Source organism: Pygocentrus nattereri, chromosome 14, assembly GCF_015220715.1.
Source record: "Pygocentrus nattereri isolate fPygNat1 chromosome 14, fPygNat1.pri, whole genome shotgun sequence".
Lineage (NCBI taxonomy): Eukaryota > Metazoa > Chordata > Actinopteri > Characiformes > Serrasalmidae > Pygocentrus > Pygocentrus nattereri.
This window is the reverse complement of record NC_051224.1, coordinates 34,341,304-34,364,122: the sequence shown is the minus strand read 5'-3', so window position 1 is coordinate 34,364,122 and position 22,819 is coordinate 34,341,304. Positions and strand designations below refer to the sequence as shown.

General features: G+C 37.9%; 1 protein-coding gene across 1 annotated transcript in view; it reads right to left on the bottom strand.

The window, feature by feature from the left end:
- Positions 1–1,598: 1,598 nt before the first annotated feature.
- Positions 1,599–22,819, bottom strand: part of LOC108432438 (diacylglycerol kinase theta) — a 70,472-nt gene continuing 49,251 nt past the window's right edge. The window contains exons 8-23 of the mRNA XM_017706260.2: positions 22,708–22,808; positions 21,185–21,399; positions 16,497–16,587; positions 13,573–13,627; positions 12,151–12,212; positions 11,858–12,008; positions 10,723–10,761; positions 9,794–9,909; positions 8,371–8,522; positions 8,027–8,175; positions 7,742–7,920; positions 7,542–7,642; positions 7,303–7,449; positions 6,299–6,410; positions 5,978–6,130; positions 1,599–4,980 (exon numbers count right to left, since the gene is read on the bottom strand). Of these exons, the coding sequence (XP_017561749.1) occupies positions 4,879–4,980; positions 5,978–6,130; positions 6,299–6,410; positions 7,303–7,449; positions 7,542–7,642; positions 7,742–7,920; positions 8,027–8,175; positions 8,371–8,522; positions 9,794–9,909; positions 10,723–10,761; positions 11,858–12,008; positions 12,151–12,212; positions 13,573–13,627; positions 16,497–16,587; positions 21,185–21,399; positions 22,708–22,808 (1,925 nt within the window). The 3' untranslated portion in view covers positions 1,599–4,878. The remainder of the gene's footprint in view (positions 4,981–5,977; positions 6,131–6,298; positions 6,411–7,302; positions 7,450–7,541; positions 7,643–7,741; positions 7,921–8,026; positions 8,176–8,370; positions 8,523–9,793; positions 9,910–10,722; positions 10,762–11,857; positions 12,009–12,150; positions 12,213–13,572; positions 13,628–16,496; positions 16,588–21,184; positions 21,400–22,707; positions 22,809–22,819) is intronic.

Here is a 22,819-nt window from a genome sequence, read left to right as displayed (position 1 = left end):
TCTTTAGCTGTATACTATCCAGTCGTGTAAAAGGGCCACTCCCATCAGGACATGACACGTACAGTACACTGATACTGCGGAGGTCCTAGAAGCACTTGGTTGAGGCACTATGAGGGGAATTCGATGCAGAAATAGAATTTTAACTACACAGAACTGATCTGTCCATAACTCACAAATGCATGCCTTCATAGCAACTGTTGCTAGGTTGGACAAGCTTTAAAGAACTTTGTCTTAAAAAAAAATAGAACTTTTATTTCTTTTTATTTAAGGTTTATTTTTGCCAAAGCTCTGCAAAACTTATTCACCCTCACAGCAGAAGCTACAAAAGAACTCATTTACTGAAGGCGCAGACAGGTTGATTCTATTTCTGTGAGTAGCTTTGCAGAAAATTGCAGAAATTATATTTCTACGATAGCATATACAAAATTAGAATTCTATTTCTATGACAACACAAAGTTAGAATTCTATTTTTATGAATAACTTTGGAGACTAAGAATTCTATTTCCATGACAATGCACAAAATTAGAATTCGAATTCTATTTCTGTGGCAAAATACACAAAATTAGAATTCTACTTTTACTTTGGAGAATTAGAATTATATTTCTATGACAATACACTCAAAAAATTATATTTTTACAAATAACTTGAGAATTTAAATTTATTTCTATGACAATACACAAAATCAGAATTCTATTTTTATGAATATCTGGAGAATAATTATCATCTCTTTAATATGATCAAGTATAAGAGCATAAGAATTCTATTTGTTTGATCAACTATAAAAAATGATTCTAATTGAATTAATAACTAGAGAATTAGACTTCTACTCCTGTGAACACCTATGGAGAAAAAGAACTATTATTAACTCTATTATTAGAATTAGAATTCTATTTCTCTGATAACAAAAAAAAATAGAATTCTATTTCTGTGGTAAAATACACAAAATTAGAATTCTATTTCTATGAATGACTTTGGAGAATTAGAATTGTATTTCTATGAAAAATTAAAGATAATTAGAATCTCATTACTATGACCAACTATAGAGCATCAGAACTCTATTTCTGTGACCAACTATAAGACAAAATCATATTTCAATGAATAACTAGAGAATTAGAATTCTACTCCTGTGATCACCTATGGAGAAAAAAAACTGAACCTCTATGCCTTCAAAGAATTAGAATTCTATTTATATCATTGACTCCAAAGTATGAGAATTCTAATCAGTTAACTATGCAACTGCAATTCAAGTTAAATTCAATTTCTATGATTACTCTTGGAGCAGGCCCAACTAAGGCGAAAGAAGAGCACAGAACAGGACATGAGACCAGGCCTGTGCTGCTATGTGAGCTTTCATCTGACCACATTATACTGAATGTACGTCTTTGATAGAATTGTGTTGGAAATACGTCTGGATAGCAAACTTGCAGTGCATAAGGCTTTGACCTTGTCAAAAACAAACAGTCCTTTGGCATTCAGAAATTCACTTATTTAAGGGAATACTCAAGTGTATTATGAAGCACCTGCCCATTGACTTCTATTATAAGTGAGTTTTGATCCTACATATCGCTGCTGTTCATCCGACAACCTCAATACATTTCTGTTCGTTTCTCAGTGCGGGAAAGTGCTGTTGTCTGTGATAAACATGGTACAGGTTCTGGTTGAAAACCACTGGAGTATTCCTTTTTTAAATTTTGGGGGAGGGGTGGGGGTGTTGGGGAGGGAAGGTTGGTGTGTTAGCATTTTAGACACCAGGTGGGCCAGCCATCTCCTGAAAGCAAAAGCAGATTCAAGAGTTCAGTAGGAAGTAACAGAACCAGGAGTCAAGACTGCAGAGGTAGATGAAGAGAAAGAATAGTTACGCGTTCGAGTTCGCAGCCTATTTGTTCTAAATTCAGCGTTGTCCATGTACGATGGGAAAGCCGGCTAAGGGTTTAGACACCGCTACTACAGTTGAAGTGAATACTATAAATACATGTTCAGTCCGCCTCATAGAAATACACTCTGTTGGAACAGGACTGACCAGTCACTGTACATCAAATACATGTATACAGTACGACACAGTATATACTCATATATATTACTATATATTGAAGCTTGTGCTTGCACCTAAATATTTACTGTACAGCTTTACAATAGGACACGTTTACAACTCTGCAATCGTTTGTCTAGTACACCATAATGAACAGTGTAAATTACTCTGGTACAAGAGTTCATCCACACACATTCACGTTACAATGCTAAAATGCTCATGCTCATAACAGAATGGGAGTTCTGACTGGAAAGGCCGAACTTGATTGACATGACCACATGACAATGACCAACCAAAGGGAACGCGTCAATTAACACAACTGAGCACAAAAGCTCCATTTAGAAGTTGTCCTTGTTTAAATGACCTCACACTAGCTCCCTCTACCACATTATCAAAGGTATCCGTTGGAAGTCAAAGCACAAAACTTGCCTCAGTCGACTTAAAACTGCCCCCAATCTCAGATGCTTTAGTCTTTGAAAAAGCAAATTCGGTAACACTTTCTACGAATGTCTGTAAGCATCTATGAACACATTTATAACATGTTAAAATGCATTCATAAGGCATCAAAAACATGGCTAAATATTTATAAAAATGCATTACACATTATAGGCATGCTTATTATGCACTATGAATTGTTAATAATAATTAATTAACTAATGCATTATAAGTACTGTTCGTAACAAATTATAAGAGCTCATAAGTTGTATTTGTCTGCTCTAAGGAAAGTGAAGCATACTGCACTAAAGCCTCCTCCTGTCTTATGAGTGGGGCTTCAAGTTGAAGAATTTACTGAAGACTTTACAGAAACACTAAAACAACACAATAAAGCAGATTACAGGCTTCAAATGTTTCAAGAGTTTATCCAATGTGGGAAAGTTAATGTACACCACTGTTAATGTGCACCACCGTTAGCTTGGCACTAATTTAACACTGCATATCCAATAGGACGCTAGCAGAAATGAGCATTACTGTGATGTAGTGTAGAGTGTTTCTAGCGCTTGACATTAGAATCAGTGAGGTATCAGTATTTTCTTGCTTCTCCCTCTACAGGCCTTCACCCCACAATAACTTCATGCTCAGTGTAATGTCAGGGGGGTTCAGGGGAGGGGCTGATGGGTACTTTTATTTGCTGTGATATAAGGCAACACTTAAAGTGAAAGAGCTGGTTAAGAAAAGCTGGACAATGCTTGGCAGGCTGGGACTGATTTTTTGGCACTGACAGTACAACACGTTATTAATACTACTTATAATGCATTATAGTAACAACTAATAATGCATAACAAACATGGCTATAAAGTGTAATTCAGTGTAATTCATTTTTATAAATATTTATAACCATGTTGATAATGCCTTATGAATGCATTATAACATGTTATGAATGTGTTTATAGATGCTTACAAATGAAAGATTCATAGGAAGTGTTACTGCAAATTCTACTAGACATCACCAAGGTAGATATGGACATTCAGCTGACACTTCCTTCATCATCTATCTAGTAGGAGTGTAATAAGCTCTGCTAAATTCGACTGATATTATTTTGCTATGATTGACATTATCGTAGAAACTATAGGCACAGTGTGAAAATGTTTGTGCACGTACACAACCATTTAAAGTTTGGAATCACTTCCTCGCTGAGAAAAAAAAGTTTTCCTTGGCTGTAACACAATGACAAATTTGAAACGAGTTCATTTTTTCTTTGAAGTTCCTACGGTGAGATCGTGGTTCAGATTTTCTCATAATTGCTCGCAGGAGCCCCCTACTGACTCAGACCTCTGGGCACGTGACCATAAAGCCCATGGGATGATCCGGGGCTGATGCCAGGTCCCCCAACTTGTTCAGCTATGTTTATATGTGGGAAGTTCAGTTACGTTTACATGTGGGAAAAATCTTCAAAGCAGCGTTAAATTCGTTTTTACTATCACTGCGGACTGCAGTAACTCTGTTAGAGTCACCAGGCCTACAACCTTAAAACCCACAGAACAGTAGCATTGTAGTTGTATGTATCTGCAGCATATTGTTAAAAACAGTGATTCCAAACTTTTGAAAAAGTGATTCCAAACTTCTGGGCGGTAGTGGACAGTGGAAAAAAAGCTACAAGGTCTTGCTACTCCATGTAAAATTCAGGTAAGACACTGGTTACACAGGAACAGTAACAACCAAAGAGTGAAAAAAAGAAAGAAAAGTAGATGTAAACTCAATAGAAGTCTCTGAAAAGAGAGACTTCATTTGCTGACTGTAATTTTGCTTGGTGTAAGTGCTCAAACAAAGCTTTTACTTGGTACAACCAACACAGTGTTTGTTGCAGTGGCAATTACAATTAATTACAATTACATGTAATGCCAATCACATTCAAAGCAGCACAAGAGACCAAAACCTTTTTAAAGAGCTAAATTTACAGTCACTGAGTAACGACAGAAAAAGGAAAATGTGCTAAGTGAAAGCTGTCTTTCATATTCCCTAACCACTTTGCCCAGGTCTTTCTAGTTTCTCTACTTCAAAGCAATGCCCTTCTAATTTACATTAAATGCTCAGCATCTTTAGCTTGGGGCACAATCAAATAAATGACAAGACAAGTGTGCTTAAGTGAGCTTGATTTCCTTTATATTGGAACCATACGTCCTACTCACTACAAGCTCTGAGTTTATTTTCGTTTTTTTTTTTTTAATTATTTATTTATTTTTTCCTGAAATATTATTCCGTTTCAGCTCATGTCTTCTCTAATCCTCTGGACACTGTGAGCGCTCGTTATGAATGTCTGGGCTGTATTACCCCACTGAGGCCATGTGCACAGCCTTGTTAACTCTGTGGACCACATTATGGTGAGCTGGCAGTGTGTATGCGTTTGAGTATCAGTTTGCTCCTTCCCCTGGCACTGGGCTCTCGGCTCTTCCCTCCCTCAGACTGCCAGACTGCTTCTTCTGCTTGATCTTGGACTTCTTTAGCATGCGCACCTAACAGAAGAGAGGAAAGAGCTGTTAACAGATAGCCAGTATTAGACAGCACATGGCCGCCCTGTGGAGTCTTTAAGCACTTCTACCACTGTGACAATTTTCAGAATTGAAATTAAATTAGCATTCACTGCTGTATAAAAAAATGACTTCAATATTTGACCAAACTGCTGCAGAAAATGTGAGGACACAAGTAGCGTCATTATGGCCACAACAAATTGGAGCTATATATGAAAATATTTTCAACATAAAGATGACAAGTTGTGTGATTGTGTCTGATCATTCTCTACATCTACTGATAGTACTTTACATTATATGCACCTCCAGTACTGGGCAAAAGTCAGACATCACCATTCCTTATTTAATAATAAACTTAATTTTCAGGCAAAACAACCATTAAGTCATTCATTTGTATAAAGAAGGGGATAGTTTAAGCAAGTGATGCTGAAGCAGAAGACAGAGAGGTAACTGAACTCGTAACAACCCTGAGAGAGTACTTAATGGCAAATCAAACAAAGAAGCAGCTGGTCTTCTCAAAACAACAGACCTACCACCCCAATATCCTCAATATCACTGAACAAGCTTAAAATTACTTAATCAGTTTATGCTCATCACAATTTATGTTCACAACCAACTTCTAAGACTAAACTTTTGAGGTGTGTAAAAGTATCCCAGTGCAAATGTCCCAAATGAAAGCTCTAAAGAAGGCAAAGGTTGGCCCTTTTGACTGGAAATGAATAAGTAAAGGGTCTGTAAAATGCAAAGGCAAATCACTAAGTCAACCAAGCAAATCAGATTAAGATACCTGCTATATTTTTATTATTATATTATAGTCTCAATATAAAATGTCTTTTTATTGGAAAGTTTGAGTTGTAAATACTTTAAAATATAGATAGTGAAGTTACAACAAAAATAGAGTAATTAAGTCACTGAAGATTTTGAAGGAATTTCAAGACTTTGACATAAACAGAAAGGTTGTGTTTGAGTTGTGTGGGGGCACCTTTGTTCCAGCGACGGAGATGATAATCTGCCCAGGAGACTGAATCCACGGCTCCCCGTCCACCTGCACCGGGATGGGCTTGGTTACTATGATGCGGATGTAGCTGCCTTGGGCAATTCGGATCCCTGAGCGCAGCCCGCTCTGGACCTGACCCTGAGAGACAGACAACAATTCAACCAGCCTGTTTTTTTCTGATCCTTGTACTGCAGTATAAAAACAAGGAATGCTGTGACAAGGAAATCGAGAAGAAATTGCACAAGGTGCTACAGTTTGAATAATTAATTAAGCGAATAATATTTGAGAAAAAGAGAGCAGACTCACCATGTGTACCACTCCGGTCACTCCTACTACCTCCAGCATGCCGTCATCTATCCTAGGCTTTCCAAAGCGTGCATCACTGTCTGAACCCCACAGATCAGCACCAGAGCCCCAGCTACATTAAACCACACACAGCCGCAAACATGAGAGCATGAGTATGTATGCATGCATATCTTTCCTATCCAAAGTTATTTTTAATTTATATTTGTGATATTTACTTGTGAACGTTTTCCTCTGATTAAATCCCATTTAAATGAGTTCAATCTTTAAAGGGACCATTTCCAGTCCTATTTATACTTTAGAATAAAACACACTGTTTGTTACTGCAGCTTTAAGAATTACATGTAAATAGACTCTGCTCTGATTGGCTCCTCTGTACTTTACCTCATTCAACTTTTTTAGGATGACTATGGGCTGGGGAGTGAATGGTACATTATGAAAATTCCACAGAGCTCACAAATCACATTAAACGCTCTTATTTAAGAAAAAAAAAAAATGTTTTTTTTTGGGATTATAAGCCCTCTAATATGTTACTGCAAACTAACAAAGAAAACATGCTCATTTGTATTAAAACCATGTTCAAAAGCTAGGGATCCCTAAACTTCTGACAGGAAGTGTACAAATAAAGCATGAACTTGCATTTGTGCTGCAAATGATTAAATGGCCCATAAATGAAAACTAAGGCAACAGCCTGTTTTGGATTCATGGTTTTTGAGATGTCATTAAAAACCGTTGCATTTACATCCTTCCCCATTCAGCCGACAGCAGTTTAGCTCCACCCTTAAGTTATAAGGAGTGCTTCAGCCCAGAACTAGGGACAATACAGGACAGCTAAACAGAACAGAAGACTTGAACATATACCGGTCTTATAGGCACAGTAATAAAATCTGCTTAATTCATTCTAAGGGATAAATTGGAAAATGGTCATTATTATGGTTATGTGTACAGGAAATGAGATGCATTTCTGTGCATGTATGTGCATATATTATGAATACAGAACATTTCACCTGGGGATGTTGAGGAAAATGAGTCCCTCTATACTGGGCAGCTCTATGTCCTGCTTGTCTACCTGCAGTCTCAGGTCTTTATGGAGATTTCGTGTGTGGCTCAGCTTCTGCAGGCCAACCTTCACGTAAACGCCCTTGTTATGAAACCTGCAAAGTATACATTTATTTAAAATAATATGATGTTTTGTTCATGTCATGCAACCCTACTTAAGTATGCAACACTGCACTGAGGTACTAGCCTGCTGTTAAATTTGCCTGGCTCTTCTTCTCGAGCATGATGGAAGTCCAGGCTGAGTTCAGCGTCAATTCCTAGGCCAAAGTAGTTATTCATCTGGACTATCTACAACACAAACATACAGAGAGTGAAAGACAATCAGATAGGATCTTGAATGGTTAGCTGTAGGTGGACTCACGAACATAAGCTGAAGGTAAGTGGTACCTTGGGCGGTTCCAGGAAGCCGTTCTGTTTGCCATCTTCGGTCATCTCCTGTGCGTCCAATAGAATGGTCCAGCGGTCCATTTCTACTTCTTCTGCCTCATCCACTGACACCAGGATGCTGTAGTGATCCTCTCCACTGTAGCCCGCACCCCACCTCAAGACACGTGCTAGATCATTACCTAAATGCACACAAACAGGAAGAGAGATAACTTTCAGCATTACTGAAGTCTACAAGTAGACTACACTGGACAATGGCTGATTAGTGCAGGTATGGTCAGTGCACACCTGTGCCCAGAGGGATGATACCAATAGCTGGCTCAGGGCAGGAGAGTTTGTGTCTAATCGATTCCAGCACTCCCAACACCCAGCCCACTGTCCCATCTCCCCCACACACCAGCATCCGAAAGTGCGGCACCTCCCGAAACGTGTGCAGCCTGCCATAAAAACAACTTAATATTAGGAACCATTTCCAGGAATTGAGGTTCTGGAGCAAATCACAGATTTTAGAGCACAGATGTTACAGCAGAACAGACATTTTGTTGGCACATTTGATGAGGTTATACACCAAAATCTTCCAACTGTGATTCTTTTTTTTCCTAAAGAAGCTATGGACAGACATATGATCTCACCCAGGCAGTGGCCCTCCACTGGTCAGCTCAAACACCTGATGGGGATTGAGAAGTTTCCGGAAGCCATAAAGGATCTCTCTGCCTTTCAGGCCTCCACTTTTAGGATTGATGAAGACCAGCAGGGGACAAGAACCTTTGGCCAGCTTGCTGTGCTGTGAGAAAAAAAAGGAAAAGGAATAGCACAGATTATTTTACAAGAAAGCACTGTGTTGCAGTTTCCTCAGCTGTCCACTAGAGTGTGCTGGTGTCTAGCATTTAGACACTGAGGTCTGTTACTATTCAGCAGGCAATATGTCACACTTAATAGACTAATTACAAACACAGGACATCAAGGGCTGCACAATACATTGTTTAATCTGTAAAGTCGTATTCACCTTTGCAATATTACTAATGCAGAATGCTGCAATGTGCAGATACGCCTTTTAACCAATAACAATTTTTAAATTATAAGCATTTCGACCATTTACAGTTCCAGACGAGTGTTTTTGCGAGTGCTCTGATAAATCAAGGTTCTCATGCAATCTGACAAATTGAAACTATGTTGGTCAATGGTTTGAATATTGTTTTATTAATGTGTTTTACTATATTGCAAGCCAAACCACAAAATATGCAGCAATGCGACTGCAATAGAGCGATAATGTTAACCATAAAGCGTAATGATCTCATCACTGAGACTTGTGATGTAATAACTCGAAATCAGCTTTCAATCAATCTTCTAAAATTCCTTTTACATTTAAAATGAGAATGTGTATATATGTATATATATATATATATATATATATATATATATATATGTATGTATGTATGTATGTATATATATATATATATATATATACACACACACACACACACACACACACACACACGGGATGAGTCTGGGTTACCTGCCTGGCCTGACTGTACTGTGCCAACTGTAAAGTTTGGTAGAGGAGGGATAATGCTATCAGGGGTTGGCTTAGGCCCGTTACTTCCTGTGAAGGAGAATCTTAATGCTTCAGCATTCCAAGACATTTTGGACAATTGTACACTTCCAACTTTGTGGCAACATTATAGGGAAGACCCTTTTCTTTTCCAGCATGACTGAGCCCCAGTGCACAAAGCAAGCTCCATAACGGTGCGGCTGGGTGAGTTTGGTGTGGAAGAACTTGACTGGCCCTCACAGAACCCTGACCTCAACCCCATCAAGCACCCATTGGGATGAACTAGAACAGAGATTGTGAGCCAGAGCCTCTCACTCAACATCAGTGTCTGACCTCACAAATGCTCTTTTGGATAAATGGACAAACATTCCCACAGACACTCTCCAGAATCTTGTAGAAAGCTTCCCTGAAGAGTGAATAGCTGCAAGGGGGGGACCAACTCCATATATGTACATACACATATATATGGGTTGACTGACTGATTGAGTGAGTGAAATATTTACCATGATTTCTGGTATGACGAGAGAGGTGAGTTGTTTGCCGTTAATGTTTGTGTCCTTGGCCAGCATGTAGATCCGCTCTGCTTCAGAGAAACAGCTGATCTGTAGGACCACTGCACCTGCACAAACATCACACACACCTGGTCACACCTGCACACAACTCAGTACTACTGCCTTTAACATTTCATCCTGATGATGAGTCAGGATACAGGGTTATTTGAGGTTAGGAAAATCTGTTCTTTTTGGATTTATTGGATAATTTGAGAGCAATGCAGCCAATGAATTTTGACTCCAAAATGAAGAATTTTTGGCCAGAATTCTATAAACATGTTCTTATGTTCATGTCATCATTATGCCGATATTAGAATCTCTAGGTCTAAGCTGTTTTTCTCTATGGGGAAATGAATGGAATTCTGTGTTGATTAGCATTTGAGTAATCTGCACTATTTCTAGTTCCTCACACACAATACTCCTCCTCTCAGAATCCTGAGAAAATGCTATAAAAATGTTGGAAATTCAGTGTTGAGGCAGCAGAGGCGAAAAGGAGCAACTGCCAGCTCTTCCTTGTGACAGCGAGTGTGTTTATAACAAGGCACTCATTTATAGGTCAGTGTGTGTAGGACAGGGTTGAACCATGGCACAGTCTACACATGCACACACAGTGATGTTTATCCTAATACACACACCACTAGTGACAATCAGGATCATTCAATAGAGTCTTATAGAACTAAAAGTCTGGTTTGGAACAATGACCGCCTTCTAAAACAATGCTACTGAACAGAGGAACCTCTGTCTGTTTGTGTGTGTTCCCCCTCTCTCTCTCTCTCTCTCTCACACACACACAGCATATTATTCTCTCTCCTTCTATCCCCAGAGCCCAGGTGTAGGCCAACGGTTGCCATGGAATGTTGCTACGGCAATGGATTTCTCACCTTGTCCTGCATACATGTGAGTGATGGTGACCAAGTGACCTGTAGAGAGAGAGAGAGAGAGAGAGAGAGAGAGAGAGAGAGAGAGAGAGAGAGAGAGAGAGAGAGTCAGACAAAGAGAGAGATGTCACTTGCCTTTGTAACAACATCTAATACAGCAGGGTTAAGGCCAGCAGTAGTACTGTTCTAATGCAGGTTGCTAGTATGATAACTCAAATGAAGATTGCCTGAGACATACTAATCCAAACAACTTGTACAACAGACAGGCCAAAACACACAAAAACACATGCACTGAGACAAAGATATAGAGCATTTATAAAGCAGTCCATTTTGTTATAGCTATATTAGCAGACAAAAGCTTTATTAAAATGTATTTATTTATTTCAATAATCAGTAACATTATCTTCATCGGATGCATGAACATCACATGGTTTCCAAACAGTGAGTGCAGTTTCCGACTTTCATCATGGCATTTTTTATTGTGCCTATTATTTAGGTATATATACACACACACACACACACACACACACATATACATATATACATATATACATACATCGTTATAATGACTGCCCTTAACATCACATCAATGTCACCAAAGACTGCTATGGTGTCGTGCCGGACTGTCACGTTTTTGTTTTGGTGGAGACGACCAATGAATAAGTATGTGGAAGTACTGTGGTTAGTAGCGCCAAGATGAATGGTTTGTTGTCATGTGTCACAATTTTGTACGATGCCAGACCACCTTTGGTCTTCATTACAGGCACTTTGACCCGCAAATGTTACACTAATGAGGTTCTGCAACCAGTCGCCCTACCTCTTCAGAATGCACACACCGGTGCGCTATTCCAATAGGACGGCGCTCATCCGCATATTGCTGCCATCTCAAGAGCTTGCCTTGAAGAAATAGATGCTATGCCATGGCTATTGCCTGATAATCTTTCTTTTGAATAGCTTTGCCATCAAACACTTCTTCTGGGTGCAACTGTTTTTTTGATGATCAGTGTGTGTATATATATATGTGTGTGTGTGTGTGTGTGTGTGTGTGTGTGTGTGTGTGTGTGTGTGTGTGTGTGTGTGTGTGTTTGTGTGTGTAAGACCCCATATTTTTGTGTGTGAGTGATAAAGAGAAACTAACTCTTAATAGCCAGGTGTTGCTGAAGCAACTGAGTGTACTCCTCTGTGCTGAGCTGCAGTGGAAGGCCTCCCAGCAGCAGGTCAACCTGCACAACCCGATTCTTGCTCTCTACAATGTAGAACCGGGTCTGGTTCATCTGTCGCAGAGAAACCTAAAACACACACAGACACATAGTAAACAAGGAACTGAGAAAGAGCAGTTTAAAAAAAAAAAAACACTGTTTTTTAACTGCTTGTGCACCAAGCATTATTGCTGTGTTTCACCTAGGCTCCGAGTGAAACTGCTTTACATACCTTCCTGATCTCTCTCATCTTCTCCAGAAGCAGCTCCTGACCAGCCAGAACTTGCCGCTGCACTGCGAGAGCACCAAAAACACCAGACACAGTTTAGTTATGGATTAGTCTGCTGAAAGAAAAAGAATACTTTCCAGAACTGTCCTATAATCAGATGTACAAAGTACATTTACTGGCCACCTTAGACACACTTACCTTGTTAGATTTATAGGGTATAGCTCATCGCGTTTATGTCTCAATTCACCATTGGTTTGTTTCTGACCACAGAACAAATACTGTTTGATTGACAAACTACTCTAGACTGAGGGCTATGTAGGGCTGAGAAATAAACTTTTTAGCCTAAAGGCCTATTAATTCCAAGCATGAAGGATGAAAAAAAAAGGTTTTAATTTTTACTTATTTTTTTACCTTCACACCAAGTCAGGTGAGGTTTTTTTTTGACTAAACACTCTGAAAACATGATAAGTAGATGGAAGAGGAAGATGAAATGGATTCTTTGAATTGCAGCAATTATGAATTCATCATTTTTCTTTTAAACACTGTAGCTAAACCAATCAGACGCTGTGTTCACTCTAACCTACAGAAAAGGCAACCACATGAGTTCAACCATCTCATCCAAGAGCTGAGTCTGAATGACAAGCGATTTCAGTGGTATCTACTACTTACGACTGTTTCCCAAAATCATTACACAGTTTAGCTGCAGCAGTTTGAACCACGTTACCTGGAACCACCTAGGTTTGAGCTAGAGTGGTTTGACCTGTGTCATTAATGGAGTTTGCAGTGATTAAAATGCCAAAATACCCATGAACTGTAGCTTAATCTGTGCAGATAAAGTAGAACTTACTGTACCATGAACGAGCGCAAGAATAAGGCTTTAATTAAATCCATCAAAAGTAACATCACCTAAAATTATTATGCTAATCCAGACCAAAGCGTTGAGTTTGAGCTACATCAATTTCGCTCCTTTAATAATTTAAAATACATTTACTTTGCAAAAATATTTTACATTCTAAAAATATTGGTTACAATTGGTTTTCAATAAATGTTGCTTCCATTGTATTAAAATACAAAAGTTAACATCCACATGCCTGCAATCTAATATAGTCACTGACAGGTGATTTCTGGTTCAAATCCAACCCACAACATTATCTCAGCCAAACTAAGTACTGAATGGACACTGTGAAGACTGAGCTTCCTTTAGAAGAGGTTTGGAAATGGATCAAAGTCACTACTTACTTACATTTAGGTTGTTTGTTTTTATTCTAATATTCATAATTTCAGCAAATAAATTTTTCCTTTGATCCAATTGTAAGACTTTTGCTCAGAACTGTGCATAATAAATTATAATATGGAAAGCACAAGCTGATGCCAAGTTAGAACGTTCTTTACAAAGTAAATAAAAATGTTATCCACTGTTCTCACCTTGTTTGCTGCTCATGAAAAACTCCACAAGATTGAAATCTTCTGGATTTTCATCCTAAAGACATAAAAACACACACACAGAAAGTTTCAGATGAACACTACTCTAGTTGCAGTAATACCAACCTGGGTATAAGTCAGAAGTGAGAACATTTCAGCTCACTTGTATTAAAACAGTTGTGATGATCTGTATATGACCATCAAAATACATGCACCTGGATGTGAGACCCTTCACTTACTTTACTATCTAAATGTTACCAAACACAAAGAGTAATAATACATTAACTAGGTGTTTAGATGTATAAATAGTGACTATATGTATAGATACATCCAAGCCTGTTCTGGACAGACTGTTCAGCTAATAACACCACCACATGAATGATGTCTACTGAAGTTATAGGCTGGGGGGTATAGCTTTAGTGTATGCATATTTTAGTGGGAGAAAATTGGTTTATTAATTTCATATAGCCAGAGCTTTACTGCAGCTGACTGACACACCAGCAAACAGGTGCTGTTAACTGCCACTGCATAACATGGCCATTACTTGCATTTCAATGCATTAATGTATACCTATGCAAAACATTCAGCCAATGCCTGATCTGTGGTGAGGTGCAGGCCATTCATGAAAGATATCAATGAAGACTGGTTTCATAATAGCACATTACTGAAAGATATTGTCATAATACATAATGTGTCACTCTAATTGTCATACATGTAAATTTAACAGGATCATTTGATTACCAAATAAACATAAGCTTCAATTCCAAAAAAATACAGAAAACTGAAAAAAAAAAAACCCAGAAAACATTTTTTACTGTATTTACATGAAAACAGTACAAGGATGAGCTATATAATGTTTTACTTTTGCCTCATCAATATTCTGAAAAAGGATGCCTCTAAAAAAGTTGGGACAGGGATGATTTTCAAACTACGAACTGAGCTGGGTAATATGACAACATTTATCTTTAATATGTTATATTACATCATAATGTGTCACAATATCCTTTTCTCAGTATATCGTAGATATACTTCACTAAACCACTTCCCAACTGCATGTTTGATTAAAAAGAGAGCACAATTAGTCACGTTTAATTGGATCGCTTGAAGTACAGTATGTAAAATGTTGAATGTAATTAATTAGATTCACAGTTTTTTATAGTATTTTTAAAATGTCTGTTCAAACTTGTCAGATGGCAGAAAAATTTATATTGGCACACTGTTTATCGTAAAAAACCTCCATGATGTTACATTTTGCTGTATCTCCCACTTACTACAAGTGTTTAATAAACATCTTAAACAGGTGATGCAAACATGCTTGATAATAAAAAAGCATCCAGAAAAGGCTTAGTCCTTTAATAAGACTCGCCACTTTGTCAAAAAAAATAAGCCAAAAATAAATAAATAAAATAAAATTTAAAAATAAATAAAATTAAGCAGTTTAAGAACAATTTCTCAATAAGCAATTCAAAGGGTCTTAGGTAATTCATCCTCTGCAATGCCCCTCTGTGCCGAAAAACAACAGCTGAATGCCCATGACCTTCAATCCCCCTGATGGCACTGCATTAAAAAAACAGCATGCTTCTGAGATTGGAATCACCATATGGGCCTGGAAATACCATTGTTAATAAACACTGTTCGATACTGCATGCACAACGGCAGTTTCGCACAGAAGCCACGTCAGCAAGGTCTAGAAAGCCTGCACTTTCTGAACTAAAGCATATGAAACGGACAGATGCACAGTGTAAACAAGCACTGTAATCCAATGCATCAATCTTTCAGACTGATTACGGAAATAATTGATATGAAGCTCTCCAAGCCAAAGAAGAAAGGGAACATTCATTCAGTTACCAGCGTAAAGTTTAAAAGTCAGGGTCTGTCAAGGGGGTATAGGGTGTATTAACGCCCATGGTGTGAAGCACCTGCCCATGCGTGAAGGTGTGGTGAATTATAAGATGCAAAATATAACTATGAAGGCCCTGTATGGTTGAGAACTTGCATAACAGAAGGCAAAACAACTGTTTTTAAAAACTAGCTCTGATGTTGTCCTTAGCTCCTAAATGATTTATAAGTGATGGTAAAAGGAAAGGTGATGTACCACAGTAGTAAACATGTCCAAACCTTTTTGGAATGTGTTGCACGTACCAAATTTGGAATGAGTGTATATTTATGAGAAAAACAATGAAGCTCCTAAGATAAAACATCGGCTATAGTGATTTGGACTGTTGTCAATTTAATACAAACACAATTCACTTTCTGATTTTATTAGTAGTTTACTGACCGCTCCAACTTCTTTGGAACAGATATTTGCACAGTGAGAAAAATTATTTTTGTTTTACAAAAACAATTGAATAAACCTTTGCGTGGTGTTGGATTCTGTGGGTCACATTTCCAGTGTTTACCAAAAGAAAAAATTATGCAATTTATTATTATTATTATTATTTCAACCTCATATTTTTTGAAAGGCTGCTGACTGGCTACAGCTGCTAAAGGAGAACTCTACGCTGGCCACCTGTGATATTTTAAACATCTGGTATTTTTACATAATTTATGGCTGTATTGTAAAAAAGAAACAATAATATGGTGGGTCCACCAGACCACTGAGTAACACCACACAAGGGTAAAGAAGGAACAGTAAGAAAAAAAAAAAAATCAAATAATCTGTAAATTCAAATCAATAAAATAACAAAAGGGTGTAATGGGCCGACATCTAATTACCTAATTTTTATGCAGTTTATGCCATTCCTATACACTGGTTGCTGTGTTTACAGGCGCTTTATAACTGGACTTTTTGTGATACATGCAGTTATCCAAGTGTAGAAGTAACAATCATCATAACAATTACATACTACCCTACCTTACTATGAGGTTCACTAATAAGGCATCCCTAATATCTGGTTTGCTGTGTATTGCATGTATACTGGATTTACCTCTTTCCCAAGCTGTGTAAGTACTTCCTTAATGACAGAGTCCACAGTGCTGCTCTTCCCAACAGTGATGGATATGTAGAGAACACCAACCCTGTTAATATGCACCCAAACAAACACACAAATACACAGACATATTTTCAATACATCATAATGCAAAATCATCACAACATAAAAATTGTGAGTGCTTCCACATTTTTGTCCATTTTATCAGCTCCAGTTACCATACATGTGCACTTTCTAGTTCTACAATTACAGACTGTAGTCCATCTGTTTCTTTGCATACTCTGTAAGCCCCCTTTCATTCTCAGCACTGCAGTAACACTGATGTGGTGGTGGTCTGTTAGTGGATCAGACACAGCAGAGCTGCTGGAGTTTTTAAACACGGTGTCCACTCACTGTCCACTCTATTAGACCCTATTAGACATTAGCACATCTGTTACACCACAGTATCAGTCATCCTCTAGTCCTTAATCAGTGGTCACAGGACGCTGCCCACAGGACGCTGCTGGCTGAATATTTCTGGTTGGTGGACTATTCTCAGTCCAGCAGTAATACTGAGGTGTTTAAAAATTCCAGGAGCACTGCTTAGCACTGGACTTGGACTACAATGTTTTTATGTGAATGACCTGGTACCTTAATTATATTTAGCTTACTTACAATTACTTAAAAAATATCTAAAGCTTTTTTGGCCAGGGATGTTCAAACTTTATTTTGACCAGTTGTACAAACTTCTGCTAATGACTTATAACTAGACCTGTATCCAGCAGCATAGTACTAAACAAATACTGTGCAGTCTTTTCCCAATTAAATAACTTTTCATAAATTCCACTTCAGAATCATATACAGTAAGATCAGTTGTGCAGGCATGCAGGTAATGTGTGCTGAGCTCTCAGACTAATATGAACAGCTGCTATAAATGCCCTGCTTTATAGGAGCATTATGTAACAGCATTACTGGTTGACTGTCATTAACAAAGGGCTGGTGTAAGCCTGACTTCATCATTCTTTCTGTATTTAGCTGTAATGGAGCTGGAGATATACATCACTTTTTGCATAAGCACCCTTTTATGACACTCTGTGGAGCATGGTACACTTTAGACCCGAGGATAAAAACGGAAAGACAGTGTTGGTGTAGTGACATCATTGCTTCCAACTTCATGCTCTTTTTCTCACCAAATATAAATGTGTCGCAGGTAGAGCGCGGAGGCGACGGGCTACCCCTGTAATCTGTAATCCATCAGCCATCGTCTTGCACATTAAAAGACAACAAAAGGCTCCCGCACTCCACTACACCCAATCACACCGTAGCTACTTTGTCTGCCGCTGGTGTGTGTGTCCTTATTTCGCCATGGCAACAACATTCACAACAGCATCACGCTATCTAAAGGGCTAAAAAGGTGCTTGATGGGATTTGTATACACTCTTGTATAGTGAGGTACATGATATAAACTGATGTCTCAGCAGTGTTTGGAAATGTTTAGTGGTTAGTTTGGTACAGCAGGAATATAAAGTGCCCTATTAAAGCGATCAGGACTTCAACTTTAAGAGGATGCTTTTCTATCCCTCGGGATGAGGGCACGCTCTTCTCTGTGTCTGCTCTAGTTCTACCTTTTATATGTCCCACAGAATATAATGTATATATACACATATACATACATATACACACACACACACACATACATATATATATATATATATATATATATATATATATATATATATATATATATATATATATATATATATATATATAAATAAAACACAACAAAGTGCTAAATCCACTGATCTGAGAATGTTGTGGGTGTGGCCTAATATTCTAATAAACACGACTGACATCCAGCTGCTCTCGCATTTTCAATGCTTCTAACTTTATCAGTTCTGCCGTCCTCTAGCCCTTAAACCTGGTCCTTACATACAATCTTAGAATGTAATACTTCTATCAGTATTACATTATTCTAGTTTTTTTTAATTAAAAAGGCACTAATCACTGACAGTCTACCAAGACTGTGCTGGTGGGGGTGGCTAATTTAGCAGCTTGTCTGCTAAGAACTTCCAGACAAATGATGACCGGTGAAACTTCGTAAATAATTTGAGCAGCACAACACAACCACATCTGTGTCCAATACCATGTATTACAGTACTATGCATACTACACAAATAAGTGCACTTCTAACGATACTGCACTATTCTTGACATACTGTTAAGTACAGTATTATGCAGTTTTGGATGCAGCCCATGTGTTTGATGTATGTGTTTTCTGATGCTCATTTCTGAGAAAAAGGCTACAAAAGTGCACCACCACTAAAAGTGCATTTACATAAAGTGTTTGATTTGGGACACAGCCAAAACTGTAACTCATTATGTTTAAATAATCACTTTTTTTGACATTTAGATTGAGTAGGGCAAAAAAATGCCGAATGACTAACATAAGTTACTTACTGACAAGAGTACATAATTATCTCATGTATTTGATTCACTAATATCAGTTCCCTTTTCCTTTCTATTCCCTAACTACTAATTATGTTTTGCTGATTTTCTAAGGGGAGATATGTTAACACATCTTCTACAGAGGTAAACGGTAAATATACAATTTTTGTGCATTTTAGTGCAAATACATTTCGCACAGGCCACTTTGTATGTTCTATTATTTCCTTGATATGTTTAATATGTTAAATTCGGCAAATAAACAATAGAGGTACATTAAAACATGCAGAATTGTGCTCTCTGTAGAGGATGTGTTCACTTATTTCCACTTAGAAAATCAGCAAAATATGTAGTCCAGACAGAGGCACACAAACTTCATATGACTGTATTTCATTAGAAGAGGGTTTTCCTAGTCTTTTAACCAGGAAAGATCACTTTAGAGCCTACGGTGGCACCTCTGTAATAGGTGAGTAAGCATGTTTTCAACTTAGCAATAGTTATACTCTTCATTAGCCATGTTTACATGCATCCTAATAATCCATTAATAATCCAACTAATAGCTAAATCGGAATAGAATATGTCCATGTATTCACTTCAGTTGGAATAATCTAGTTTGATTGAGGCCATTTGGAATACAATTTCTATTCGATTGAACGAGGCAGGTAATCCTGTAAATTATCCGTTAACTATAAGAATAATAGCCATGTAAATGCCTGTATCTGATTACATTCCCAATCGGAACGTGTAAGTACGTTCTGCGCAAGTGCGTCGCGTCATAGTGAAAGTTTATAACATTCAACATGGCAAAGCAGAAACCGGTCTACCGAGGAGACGAAGTTTATGCTTTGAAAGACAGCGGTGGGACAGGCGTCCAGCTTATGTGTGTCAGAACATGACTTTGACCTCTCTCACTTCTTTAATAAGGACATGTGAGGTGCATTTTTCTGAATCTGACATCGTTTTAAAGCTAGTAAAAACACAAGCACGCCGGCCGGAAATTCATCTCACTCTGACCGGACTCACGTGATGCCCACTGTCATGGTAACGTTTACTCTAAGTGGTATTCCACGCATACGCACCATTACTTGTAGCGAGCGTGTAAATGTTGATTTTCATCAGACTGTTGAATAGAGTGAGCACATAAACACCTCAGTCTTGATCTGTAATCGGAACGTATTCAATCAGATTGGCAAAAATCGTTGCATGTAAACACAGCCATTCTGATCAGCTCTTATGGATATCTGACTATCAAAATTAGTCTGAATGCACATGCCTAATCTGGAGGTGCCTAAAGACTGGGATGTGAAATACGTCTTTACACAACTGGCTCAAATGATAATCCATTAGTTTATGGTAGACTTACTCTATTCTCATCAGCATTAGCTAAGCTGTCTGCTTTTATGGCTTGAGGATAATCCCACAAACAGGGACAAAACGCTCTTTGTAGCTAGTCTGGCAAAAAAAAGAAAGTAATAAATGTAATATAAAAAAATAAATGAAACTCACATGCCTCCGGATTGAATCCAGAAGATAAAGTGTGGTTATGTTATCTTAAACGAGTTCACAAAAATGTTTCACGAAGTATATGAGTATTTCAAGCAGATGGTATGAATATCATTTTCTGCTTTACTTTCATTTTCCTTCATTTTACATGCTTGGGGAACAACTCCTTGACAACTTTCTATTTTTATATTCAGTTCTCTTATTTTGGATTAGACTTTGAAATCTTGTTAATCACAACTTCTCCATATCTAATACTAAAATACTTCATATGTATTGCTCTGCATGCTTACAATGAAATGTGAATTGTGTTTTGCTTATGTATGTGCACAAGTTGAAACTCATCCGGTCAAATGACATGGTTTGTTAATTTTCTAAATGAAAATACCTCTACAGGGAACAATCTTGGTGCACAATTTCTATTTATTTTATTGATCCTATTTTACATTGGGAAAAAACATAAAATATAAAAGGTGGCATAACTTTTGCACGTCTTATTTTTTTCCCCAATATATTAAATTCAGCAAATAAACAGTAATTGTGCCTTAAAATGAGAAGAAGTGTGCTGTCTGTAGAATACGTGTCATATATAAAACTTTTTTAAATTATTTTTTTATCTAAATTTTTTTAATATACATTTTTAAAAATCATTTGGCCCTGGGTGCACAAACTTCTGAACACAACTGTTCAAATATCATAAAAAAGGCTCCCTTGTTATATATATTAATTTATAAAACAAATAAATAAATGTCTAGGAAAACTCACTTTAGCCCGCCAGTGTAGATCTTCAGCAGCTCCACCTCTCGGGGTTTGGCTCGGAGTAGCCAAGCCTCCGGTTGGCTGTCCTTAAACACTGCCTTGTTGTCAGGTGTGCCATTCCGGTTGACGATGTCATCGGTGAGCAGGCCCTGCTGGGTGTAAATCTGGAGCTCGTAATCCTGCGGCTCGTCAGGGATGTAGAACGACCTTAGTGCCGCCTCCTATTCAGACAGGCAGCACAACAAACACTGAATGAATGACGTTAAACTGGAAATGGCCTGAAGATAATAGGCTTGCAAACTTGTCTGAATGTAACCAATAACCTGGTCTGTCTTTATGACAACTGTACTACCAGTTTAGTAGCACTCTGCATTAGTCGTGAACGATATGAGCACATTTTTAAAATTAATAATAACAATAACAATGTGATATTAGGATAGACCAACAATCAATTCTTTAATGAACTGATAATGATAATTAGAAATGTGGTTACACTTTATTTTGATGGTCCCCTATAGATGCTCTACAGATACTTATATCATTGGCAAACTTTCTGGTGATGTTCCACTGATTATCTACAACATTGTGGTTAGGGTTAACGTTGGAAGCAGGTATAGGTTTTGCCTTGAGTGTAAGGTTAGGGTTAGGTTTATGGTTAGGGGTAGATTTAATACACTCTTCACACTGAACTTGAAGTTTAGATTAATTTAATGGATTTTTAGTTGATTGTCACTTAAAGGCTGACCGAACATTTACAAAACACATACAGTGGACCATCCAAGTAGCACTGACTCTTCACAAACAGTTGCATTTAATGGCTATTTAGTTAAATGTTACTTAAAGATATTCTGAACATTTACAAAGAGTCTACAGTGGATCATCCAAATGAAGTGTTACCAGGAATGTTTATAATAATGTAATACAAAAGCCCAAATTGTTATGTAATAGATTAATGAGTTCATATGAATTTTTCATGATTTTTGGATTTATCACTGTATTCAAAATATGGCAAAACCCACATGATAAGATGAATTCACTCCAGTATTCACCTTTGCTTTAGTACACCTCCCACTCCTCTTCTCTTTCTTTCGGCTACTCCCTTTAGGGGTCGCCACAGCGGATCATCTTGCCCTATCCATTGCCTCCTCTACTTTCACACCAACCATCTCCATGTCTACCTTCACTACATCCATAAACCTTCTCTGAGGTCTACCTCTTCTCCTTCTACCTGGCAGCTCCATCTCCAACATTCTTTGCCCAATATATCCACTATTCCTCCTCAACACATGTCCAAACCATCTCAGCCTGGCCTGTCTGGCTTTATCTCCAAACTGCTCCACCTACAAACACCTCCCATTCCTACTGTATTAAATATATTTTTGTACAGTCCCTAAACATATTTGTCTCTGCTCTACCACTATAGCAGATCATTGACAAGAATACCAAATAAAGGCTTTATGCCACTGTAATTCTACACTTTAAATCCCGTCTTGGAAGGAAAAAAAAAAAAAAAAAAGTTAAAATCTCACCACCACTTCCTCGTTCTTGGTGATTCTAGGAATGGAGACCAACCGGAATTGGTTACGCTTCACAGCATCATCCCCGTCAAACACTTTGAGAGTCTGCTTCCCTGCAGAAGGA